Source organism: Ovis canadensis, chromosome 6 (assembly GCF_042477335.2).
Source record: "Ovis canadensis isolate MfBH-ARS-UI-01 breed Bighorn chromosome 6, ARS-UI_OviCan_v2, whole genome shotgun sequence".
NCBI lineage: Eukaryota > Metazoa > Chordata > Mammalia > Artiodactyla > Bovidae > Ovis > Ovis canadensis.
The window spans coordinates 107471382-107482309 of record NC_091250.1 but is presented as its reverse complement, the minus strand read 5'-3'; the positions used below and the strand labels follow the sequence as shown (position 1 = coordinate 107482309).

Below are 10928 nucleotides of genomic sequence, written 5' to 3'. Positions count from 1 at the left end.
CTACATAGATACTGGGAAATGTTTAGGTAAAATAAATGATATTGTTTAGTGACAAGAGTCAGATGTAGACATAGGTGTATGTGCGTGTGCATGTGTTGGTGAATGTTCTCACGTCACTCCCTTGGGTAAAATCCTTCAACTTGTCCTCACCACAAGGATTTACAAGGGCCTTCATTCTCTAGATCCTGCTACATTTCTAGCCTCATTGCTCACCACTCCCCTGTTATCACTCTACCCTTCATCCTTATCAAAGTTCTTGAAGTTTTTCCAGTTTCTAAAACTTAGCATACTTTTTCATGCCTCCCACCTTCTGTAACTAATTCCAACCAAATCTCTCTTCCAGACCTAATTTAAACAACTGTGATTTGAAGCCATGAGCCAAACTTGTGACCTTCTCTGCACTTTCAATAACTTGCGTACAATCGTTTATCGTTATCACTTCTGCAGTAATTGCTAGTTTACATGCTGCTTTCTTTCACTAAACTGAGTTCTTTATTGTTCAGATTTGTGTCCTGAAGTGAAGTGAAGTCACTCAGTCTTGTCCGACTCTTTGCGACCCCACAGACTGTAGCCTACCAGGCTCCTCTGTCCATGGTATTTTCCAGGCCATAGTACTGGAGTGGATTGCCATTTCCTTCTCCAGGGGATCTTCCCAACCCAGGGCTTGAACCTGGGTATCCCGCATTGTAGACAGAAGCTTTACAGTCTGAGCCACCAGGTCCTAGAATAATCATAATAAAAGCTTGATGAAATAAACGGTGGACAGCAAATGGGTTTCCAAGAACATGGATTGTTTTTCTCTTCTAAAGTTACTTAGATAAGCAATCTTAATGTAAATCACTCCAAAGAAATATGGTTATCTTAAACAAAAAATATTTTTTTCCTTTTCAGGATAACTTTTTTTTCAAGTCAGGCAGCAGCTTCAACCACTCTGGTTACATTTTAGCAGACTACAAGCTGACTTGCCAAAAGTCATAGAGCAAAAATGTTATGTTACTGCCATCATTCATCTGCAGCTGTCCTTTAAATGATGCACTTACATTCCATCTCAGGACAGTTTATTCACATATTTAATCCAGTCCGTAAACTTTAGATAAAACATATAAACCAAGAGGCCAGATACTAAGATCATTAAAGGAAGACCGTGTTCCTTTCTGTTAACCTGAGAATGCAGACAGGACTTGAATCCCACCCGAGCCCCCACCGACTATGATGTGCTTGCAGGCATACTACAATGCCTGCATTTAGAAGGAATGACTCCCTGCATAGGGAGGAAAGAAGGAAAAATCAGAATGCTAAGTAGGAGCTGGAGAGACTTTCAAGAAATAAACTCTTTTCAAGTAAGCATCCTTTAATTTAACAGCTGCTGAGAGGAGGGGAAGTCCACAACTGCGAGAAATTCAAAAAGGCCTGCGGAGTTTCACTATGAGAGAAACTTGCTTCTCCTTTCAAAGTAAAAGGGAAGACTCAGATTTTCACTCCGGCACGGTCACACTGGGCATATAATTAAACAGACCGCACTGACCCCATAACCAAACAGACGGAAGTGAGAGGCGGGCAAGCACATGTGAAGACAAAACCCTGGTTCCCCCTGCACACACCCCCCCCCCCCCCCCCCCCCCCCGGGGACAGGAACTGGAGGTTTTTTCCAACTCAAAGGAGGTTAAAACTCTATCCAAAGGGAAACTGCAAATTATCTATTTCGAAGGCTTTGAAAATCCTTGGCTCCCTTCCCAAGGCTGTGAGAACTGCCAGGAAGGTCCTCTTCTGGGTTTCTGTTTCTCCTAAACACCCCATCGAGCCATAAACGCCAGTTCGCTGGGGTTTTTCAGTCAGAAACACGTTTTCTTTCAAAATTTTCAGGACAATTTCCCACAGGAGGCCTGGGAAACCAGGGAGGTCCGGGCCTACTCTGAGGGCAGCGAGTCCAGCCCTCAGGCCAAACATGTTAAAGCCCCGGAGAAAGTTCACCACCTCCGGATAAAAAAAACACGACGGGGCCTCGAGTGACTCCTCACTGACCCCAACGCCCCCTCCTCTTGTTCAGAAGTCTTCTGTCCCAGTCACCAAGGCCCAAGGCCGAACGACCCTCCGAGGCTTCCGCCCCACGACCAGGCCCCTCCGAGGCCAACGCTCCCTGCGGCCTCAGCCGAAGCCACGCGCCGAAGCTGCAAACCGGACCCCACTCCCGGCGTCCGCCGGGGAAGCGCGGCCCCCTCGGGTTGGAAGAGGGATGACACACACGGGGCGACAGGGCAGAGATCCGAGGCGCATGACCACTACCTTTCCTCTCCACGGGCCTCTCGGCAGGAGCAGCGGAGGTAGCAGATTCACCCAACACGGCCACGAGCGGCGCAAGATGCTCCGGCTGTGACTGCAGCTTCCCCACTGAAGGTTCTGGAAGCTGACTGGCTGGGCATGCGCAGTGCGCTCATGCTGGTAGAGCCCGGCTGCGCCTTGCAGGCAGGCACAGTACGGAGCCAGGGCCGGAGCCTCGGTTCGCTCTCAGGTTACTTCGCAGCTGTGCGCTGGTTAACTGAATGCCTACGGGCACTGTGCTCGACACTGCACGCAGGTGTGGGCCCTCGCAAGCCTTCCTTGTTCTAGTGGTGGTGTATGTTAAGTCGCTTCAGTGGTGTCCGACTCTTTCCGACGCTATGGACTGGAGTCCAGGCTCACCTGCCCGTGAGATTCTCCAGTCAAGAATACTGGAGTGGGTTGCTATGCCCTCCTCCAGGGGATCTTCCTGACCCAGGATTTGAACCCGCTTCTTTTAGTCTCCTGCATTGGCAGGCCGGTTCTTTAAAACTAGTGCTATGTGGGAAGAGAGATGTTAACCATAAGATGGCTGATAACCGTATTAATAACATTGCCTTGCACGGCATTTGAATGAGAAGAGGCACAAAGCGCCATGAAATGGCATGGTGGGGGACCCGACCAAGTCTGGGGATCAGGGAAGTCTCCCCGGGGGAAATGCCAACCTGAGAATCTAAGGTGGGTAAGCAGTAGGGTAGGGAGGTAGATTAGGTACACATGCCAGGCAAGGAACAGCATGAGTAAAAGCCATGTGATAGGAATGGGGCATTGCCCCTCTGAGGAAATGAAGGAAGAAAAGGAGAGCTGATGGAGTAGAGATAGATGCAAGAACAAGACTTGAACGTGGGCATGGGCAGACCATTCTGGGCCTTGATCTTTATTCTAAGAAGTTTCCGCCTAACTTTCTTTGCTAGAAAAAAGTGGACACTAGCTCTGTGGTATTGTGCAGTTGAAATTCCTTGTTGCCATTCATTTCACCAGCCTGTGAGATCAGTAACAGTTTTCTCAGCTGAGGGAAGTGAAGCTCACAGACTTTGTCACATATACTCAAGTAGCAAAGCTGGAACCAGAACCCAGCTCCACCCTACCCATGTCACAGTTGTTACCAAAATTCAGTTCAGTTCAGTTGCTCAGTCGTGTCCGACTCTTTGCGACCCCATGAATCGCAGCACACCAGGCCTCCCGGTCCATCACCAACTCCCGGAGTTCACTCAGACTCACGTCCATCAAGTCCGTGATGCCATCCAGCCATCTCATCCTCTGTCCTCCCTTTGTCCTGCCCCCAATCCCTCCCAGCGTCAGTCTTTTCCAATGCAACTCTTCGCATGAGGTGGCCAAAGTACTGGAGTTTCTGCTTTAGCATCATTCCTTCCAAAGAAATCCCGGGGCTGATCTCCTTCAGAATGGACTGGTTGGATCTCTTTGCAGTCCAAGGGACTCTCAAGAGTCTTCTCCAACACCACAGTTCAAAAGCATCAATTCTTCGGCACTCAGCCTTCTTCACAGTCCAACTCTCACATCCATACATGACCACTGAAACAACCATAGCCTTGACTAGACGGACCTTAGTCAGCAAAGTAATGTCTCTGCTTTTGAATATGCTATCTAGGTTGGTCATAACTTTTCTTCCAAGGAGTAAGCGTCTTTTAATTTCATGGCTGCAGTCACCATCTGCAGTGATTTTGGAGCCCCCCAAAATAAAGTCTGACACTGTTTCCACTGTTTCCCCATCTATTTCCCATGAAGTGATGGGACCGGATGCCATGATCTTCGTTTTCTGAATGTTGAGCTTTAAGCCAATTTAAGCAAAACCAAATGAATAAGCTGTGTCAAAGTTCACCACAAGTTTTCTTCAAAAAGAATTCTTAATATCGTATTTAAGCATAGTAATCCATCTAGAAACCAGTTCCAAAATGTGTATCATGTAACAGAAGATGCTGGTATCTGCTCCCCTCACACTCTACAGCATGCATTCTCAATGTGGAGGAGGAAGGGTTGCCCTCAAGGGGATAATAATTGGTTCTTGGGGTGCTAAAAATTCCTAGATATTACAATAACTCGTGGCCTGATAAAGAATCTGCCTGAGATGCAGGAGACCCAGGTTTCGATCCCTGGATGAGGAAGAACCCCCCGAGAAGGGAATGGCTACCCACTCCAGTATTCTCGCCTGGAGAATTCCGTGGACAGAGGAGTCTGGCAGGCTATAGTCAATGGAGTCACAACGAGTCTGACAGGACTGAGCAACTAGCACTTTCACTTTCAATTAGTAATGTTGAACTTTATGCATGTATTTATTGGCCATTTGTGTATCTTCTTTAGAGAAATGTCTATTCAAATCTGCACATTTTTCAGTTGGGCTATTTGGATTTTGTGGTTGTAGAAGATATATATATATATATATATATATATATATATATATAAACTCCTTATCAGATATATGATTTGCAATTATTTGCTCCCATTCCATAGGTTGCTTTTTCACCCTGTTGATTATTTTCTTTGATACACAGAGGTTTTTAAGTTCAATGTAGTACCAGTTGTCTATTTTCAAATGATCCATTATTCTAATTAATCTAACCACTAAAAAATAATATCTAGCAGCAATCACATAAAAACAAAATGAACTTACCAAAGTAGAAAATTACCTAGTCCCTGAGTTAAGATGTCTTTAATGTATTTTGATAGTTTAAGATTGTTGGGTAGGCATTATTAGAAAAAAATAAATATGGCCATATATTATTCATAAAGATATTCTACAAATAGCAAGAAAATTTGAAGAGTGTTTTACTTATCTGGACTTTCATGTTTTCCATCTGGAAACATTTCTAACCCTTCTTGTATAATTTTATTATATTCATTATATAACTTATCCCTTATCCAGGTGAGCTGCTATGTGTGCTGAAGGCTGCTAATGCTGATGGTTTCACATCTCTTACTATAAACTACCCATTTATGTGAAATGGAAAGAAATAAAGTATGCAGAAATTCCCTTGGATAGGAGAGTAGGGTTTCCCCTAGCACAATTAAGTTTCTGGCCAGTTTAGCTGGATCAGCTAAGACCACCAGCCAATCAGATTTTAGGAGGGAAATGGATTTCCTTAATAAATATGATTTCAAAGAGCATGTTCTCTAAAGACTTTCCAATAAAGGAGTGACTCACTAGAACAAATACAGCAGTGATTTCACTCTACCAATATGAAGAAAAGTGCTCCTCTCTTTTTGTGTATCATCTTCCTGACTCTGACTGGAGTTCAAGGTAAGGGATTATAAGTTATATTAAGTTGGTAAAGTCAGAGATGTAAATTGCTATAAAAGCCTTTTGACTTGCATTGCTTTGCATGCATCAGAAAGTGATGTGAGTCACTTGTGGGCAGTTCATCCAAAGTTCATATCTTGGATGGACCTGCCAGGTCAAAAACAAGTCTTCTCAGTCTACGTGTGTGAATTCCTGGCAGGCAGTAGGTGTTCAGTAAATGTTTGTTGAACTGTTTGGTAATGAGATGGGAGACTTGGTCTCCTCAATAATTTTTGCCACCCTGACAGAGTTCGTTGATAAGTGTGTCTGTGATTAACCAATTAAGTATCTGATAATCAGAGAGGTTGTTCCTCAGGAACAACCTTTACTAACTACCTTTGTTATTTGTGGCAAATTAATGAGCTTTTCTGCTTCCCTGGTGGCTCAGAGGGTAAAGCGTCTGCCTGAAATGCAGGAGACCCAGGTTCAATCCCTGGGTGGGGAAGATCCCTTGGAGAGGGAAATGGCAACCCACTCCAGTATTCTTGCCTGGAAAATCCCATGGATGGAGGAGCCTGGTAGGCTAAAGTTGGACTTTACGACTCTTTTGCGACTTTTCTTTCTTTCTTTCTCTTTCTCTCTCTCCTCTCTCTCCCTCTTTCTCTCTCCCTCCCTCCCTCCCTCTCTCTCTCTCTCTCTAATGAGCTTTTCTAGACTTCAGTTCCCTCAGCTGTAAAATGGAGATTATATAATTATGCTTTTTCTACCTAGTACTAAATGAAAAAATTAAGGAATGAAAATAGTGTATTTTAAAGAGTTTTTGAAAGTTTAAAGCACTACTGAAAACCAAGGCAGTGGGGAAGATTAGGATTAGTGGTTATTAGTTACTATAAGTATACCTTTTTAACTGAAACTAACACCAACTCCATTTCATTAAGGTCAGATTAAAAAATGGCTTTGGGAGGTGTTTGAGAAGCTATGGTCTGCATAACACACATGAATTAGGTATACATGTATCTGACCTATGATAGGCATTTATTGAATATTTTAAAAATCTCTTTTCCTAAGGTTGCAAAATATGATATGAAGTGGAAGTGTTAGTCCCTCAGTCATGTCTGACTCTTTGAGACCCAGTGGACTGTAGCCCGCCAGACTCCTCTGTCCGTGGGATTCTCCCAATAAGAAGAACCCCTGAAGAAGGGAATGGCTACCCATTTCAGTATTCTTGCCTGGAGAATCCCATGGATATAACACCATGGAGATAACACCTACTTCAAAATCTTGTGGTAATGATTGAAAGACACTCAGCAGATGATAGTAATAATCATTACTAAGTCAAATGTATCATTTTGGTGTATCACCAAAATGAAGACATAGCTTTCAATTGATGTTTTCCACCCTCTGTTTTTCCCTTAGGAATCCCAGCAATAAGGAATGGACGCTGTTCCTGCATCAACACCAGCCAAGGGATGATCCACCCAAAATCCATAAAGGACCTTAAACAATTTGCTCCAAGCCCTACTTGTGAGAAAATTGAAATCATGTAAGTAAAAACTCATTCAACACATGTCCAGCATTAAATTTAATGTGAGTACTATCCTGGGAATACTTGTTCATTCAGACATTTAAAATGCAAATGGTTGCCCCTCCATAAATCTGGTAAACTTCTTTCTTTTCTTCTAAAAAAATAAGCAATTTCTGGTAAAGATAAGGAACCAAGGATGATATATTACCAAAGTATTATGTGTTCATTGAAGAAAATGTTTAATGTAAATTACCCAAAAGAAGAAATGAAAAATTCTCTAAATTCTACCATCCAGTTATTCTCTTTGTATATATACACACTTTTGCTTTGTGTGTACATATATAGATACAAAACATATACGTACATATACATATATTTATATATACAATATATGTACACAAAAACAAAATCGTATACCATATACATTTTTGTAAACTGCTTTTTCATTAGCACTATATCATGAACTTTTCTTCATGTCAGTAAGTCTTGTGTAATAACATCATTTTTGCTAATAATGTCATTTTTAATGACCAAATTTTATTCTATTATATGCACATACCATAATCTATATGACCAATACCTAAATGTAGGTCAATTTTTTTGCTATTAAAAATAGTTACTGTATCAATATTATTTCTTTAATTCTCTCCTATATTAATATTTTTCTAGAGATTAGAATTGGTAGATTAAGGATGTGTGTGTTATTCACTCAGTCATGTCTGAATCTTTGTGATCCATGGACAATACCCCACTAGGCTCCTCTGCCCATGAAATTCTCCAGGCAAGAATGCTGGAGAACTAGGGATCTTCCCAACCTGGGCTGCTGCATTGCAGGAGAATTCTTTACCATCTGAGATACAGGGAGCCTAGAATTCCAGGCTAGGTTAAAGATATGCATATTTTAAGTTTTTTTGAAGCCTGAATCAAGGATAATAATAGAATGACTCCTTTTATTCTTAGACTAGTCAGAAATTAAAGAAAAAAGTCCTTAAATTATTCCTGGAGATTCTGATGTAATTTTCAAAACTCAACCAGTCCATTAATCTTGTCTTAGGAAAGCATTTTATTATGTTTTAAGTTGTTTTACTAGAAAATTTAGTAAAATTCATGCTCATTTTCCTTGTTTGGGGAGGAAAGTAGATATATTGGCAACTTTTCTATTTTATGTTTTCACTTAAACATAAATAGCTTTTTCTAGCATAACAGAACCAATATTATCTTTAGAGATAAGTTCTCCCATTGCATACACCTGTTGGATTTTTTTAAATTTAGGGTTATGTGCTATCTTAGAAATGTATCTAAGTCCCCCCAGTCACTTAAAAAAATGAAAAGGCAGGAAAAAGACCGAAGTCCCAGATGCTACAAATATATTTTACTTGCAGAATTGAATTCTTTGGATAAGAGAAAGCATTTGAATCATTTAAAAGTAAAAAAAAAAAATAATCTTAAAAGGAAAAAAAAAAACAACTTGTTGCTGTTTCTTTGGTAGCGCTACAGTGAAGAATGGGGCTCAAGTCTGCCTAAACCCAGATTTACCAGAAGTGAAAGAACTGATTAAAGAGTGGGAGAAACAGGTGGGTGAAAAAGGAAAAAAAATTTCTTTCTTTTAGAAATTAACTTTGGAAGTCAAAGAATTATGGAGTGCCTTTAAGGTTACATTTTTCATCATGTTATGTACTACCATTTTTTTTCCTAGAATATGGAATTATATTCCTTCTTATGGTATCACTTGTCTGTCTCTTCCACTAGAATGTGTGTTCCATGTGGGTAGGGAGCTTGTCTTTCTTATCCAATATAGTACATACATATTGAATGGTAGATTGTGAGGATAGGGAATAACCCTGCAGTGGTTAGGACTCAACACTTTCACTACCAGGGCCCAGGTTCAATCCCTAGTCGGGGAACTATCTCATAGCATAGCCAAAAAAAAAAAAAAGGTAATGAGATAAAGTCTCTTCCTGCTGTAGCAGATTCACTGACAATCAATTATAGTATAATGTGGAAAATATAAAATAAAGATATGTACAATTATCTTGAAGATAATAGAGGAAAGAGTAATTAACTTTGCCAAAGGAGGGGGATAAGGAGAAGGTGTTAAGGAAGACTTTTCATATCAGGTGGTTTGATTTGGATCTTGAAGGATAAGTAGTTCACTGGGAGGGTAAGGACAGCATGAAAAAAAAGGCTAGAATCATGAGAGAGCTCACTGTGCTCAGGGAACCTTGAGTAGTATGGCTTGAGTTTGTGTGGAGGAAATGAAGGGACTGAGGTAGAAAAGTAGACCAGGACAAAGCCAGAGGAATCCTATTTGAAATGCTGAGGGGTTAAGTTGCAACAGGGCCACAGGATATGTAGATAGGAGCTTGGTTCTGGACTCTGACAGAGGAGCAGTTCTGGCACATACCAGCTGTGCAACTTTGGCCAAGTCACCTGCTCTGAGCCTCCATCACCTTGTCTGTAAAAATTGGATGATACTCCAACCTCTCAGAAAACGATAGTCATTCAGTCGTGTCTGACTCTTTGCAACCGCATGGACTGTAGCCTGCCAGGCTCCTCTGTCCATAGAATTTTCCAGGCAAGAATACTGGAGTGGGTTGCCATTTCCTACTCCAGGGGATCTTCCGAACCCAAAGACTGCACCCAGGTCTCTTGCATCTCCTGCATTGGCAGGCAGATTCTTTACCACTGTGCCACCTGGGAGGCCCCACAGTTGGTAGAGGTAGGTCATAAGCAAGGTTGGAGTTGGGGTAGCCAAGAAAATGGGCAAAAGAAAACCAGTTAGAAGGCTATTGCTTCTTCATTGAAATAACTGAAATAGAATCAAAAGGAGCCTCTCTGAGAGTGATGCAACTTTAAACTGGTTATGAGGATGAATAAAGACCATAGTCTAGAGAGTCCAAATTTAATATAAGGAAGGAAAAATGGTAAGATGGAGAAACACTAACCCCCACCCCCTTTCTTTCTTTCTTTTTTTTTTTTTTTGCTGTCTCCTCACAGGTCAACCAAAAGAAAAAGCAAAGGAAAGGGAAAAAATATAAAAAAACCAAGAAAGTTCCAAAAGTTAAAAGATCTCAACGTCCTTCTCAAAAGAAGACTACATGAGCTCCCACTTCACCAACCACTATCTTGTGTTAAAACAGGTTCTTTTTAACTCACTGAAATAATTCCTGAAAGGGATGGCATCTTAATACAAAAGCTTGTTGATCTGACTAGAAAATTTAAAACATTATTGTATAATTGTAATTAAATCTAGAAAATTGCTTTTCAAAATCCATATGTGAACAGTTGTTAGAGGCTATAGTTTGTCTTTGTTCTTCCACCTCCGACCTCTGAATTTCCTCATGCTTAAGCCCACAGTCTTAGCAACACCCACATCTGGACAAATGTCCTCACAACTACAGCCCACACACAACAGCTGCCTGGGAGAGCAGCTGCAGGCTTCCCAGGCCTCCAGAGAACATCGTGAGGCCTAGGTCAGCAGGCCCCCAGCCAGGCAGTGTGCTGGCAAGCAAAGCAGTTTGGAGTTGAGCTGGGCCTCGCCAAGCTGCTGTAGCTGTCAGCATCTCTATTTGCATCAGCCTGTGGGCCTCATATACAGTGTATCCGAGAGATTCATGCAGGTTATTTCTCTTGGCGGGGGGAGGCATCACCACCGAAGACCCCTAGCACTTGGCTTTCAGAACCTTCCATCTGGTGTTGAGGCCGTGTGACTCCATCTGGCCTGCCCACGCTGACCGCTTCATTCCTTCCTGTTCCCTTTGCTTCAGTCAAGTCAGCTCCTCACCATCCTCCCACGGTTCAGTGTCCACCCCCTCTACCACACAGGTCACATCCTGCCTCACCTGGGTCTAC

At 42.0% G+C, this 10928-nt stretch overlaps 1 protein-coding gene and 1 non-coding gene across 4 annotated transcripts; both read left to right on the top strand.

The window, feature by feature from the left end:
- The first annotated feature begins 5316 nt into the window (after window positions 1–5316).
- CXCL9 (C-X-C motif chemokine ligand 9) lies at window positions 5317–10346 on the top strand. 3 transcript variants are annotated; one of them, XM_069593142.1, is made up of 5 exons: window positions 5808–5872; window positions 6620–6837; window positions 6968–7094; window positions 8566–8650; window positions 10074–10346. In XM_069593142.1, the coding sequence occupies exons 2-5, from the start codon at window positions 6807–6809 to the stop codon at window positions 10176–10178; spliced, it is 348 nt and encodes a 115-aa protein (XP_069449243.1). In that variant the 5' UTR covers window positions 5808–5872; window positions 6620–6806; the 3' UTR covers window positions 10179–10346. The 3 variants fall into 3 exon arrangements, with proteins under 3 accessions (XP_069449241.1, XP_069449243.1, XP_069449242.1); XM_069593140.1 differs by lacking the exons at window positions 5808–5872; window positions 6620–6837 and adding an exon at window positions 5317–5572; XM_069593141.1 differs by lacking the exon at window positions 5808–5872 and having other exon boundaries at window positions 5989–6837.
- On the top strand, window positions 5985–6056 carry TRNAF-GAA (transfer RNA phenylalanine (anticodon GAA)). The gene has a single exon. It is a non-coding gene; the product is annotated as a tRNA-Phe (tRNA).
- Window positions 10347–10928: the final 582 nt, after the last annotated feature.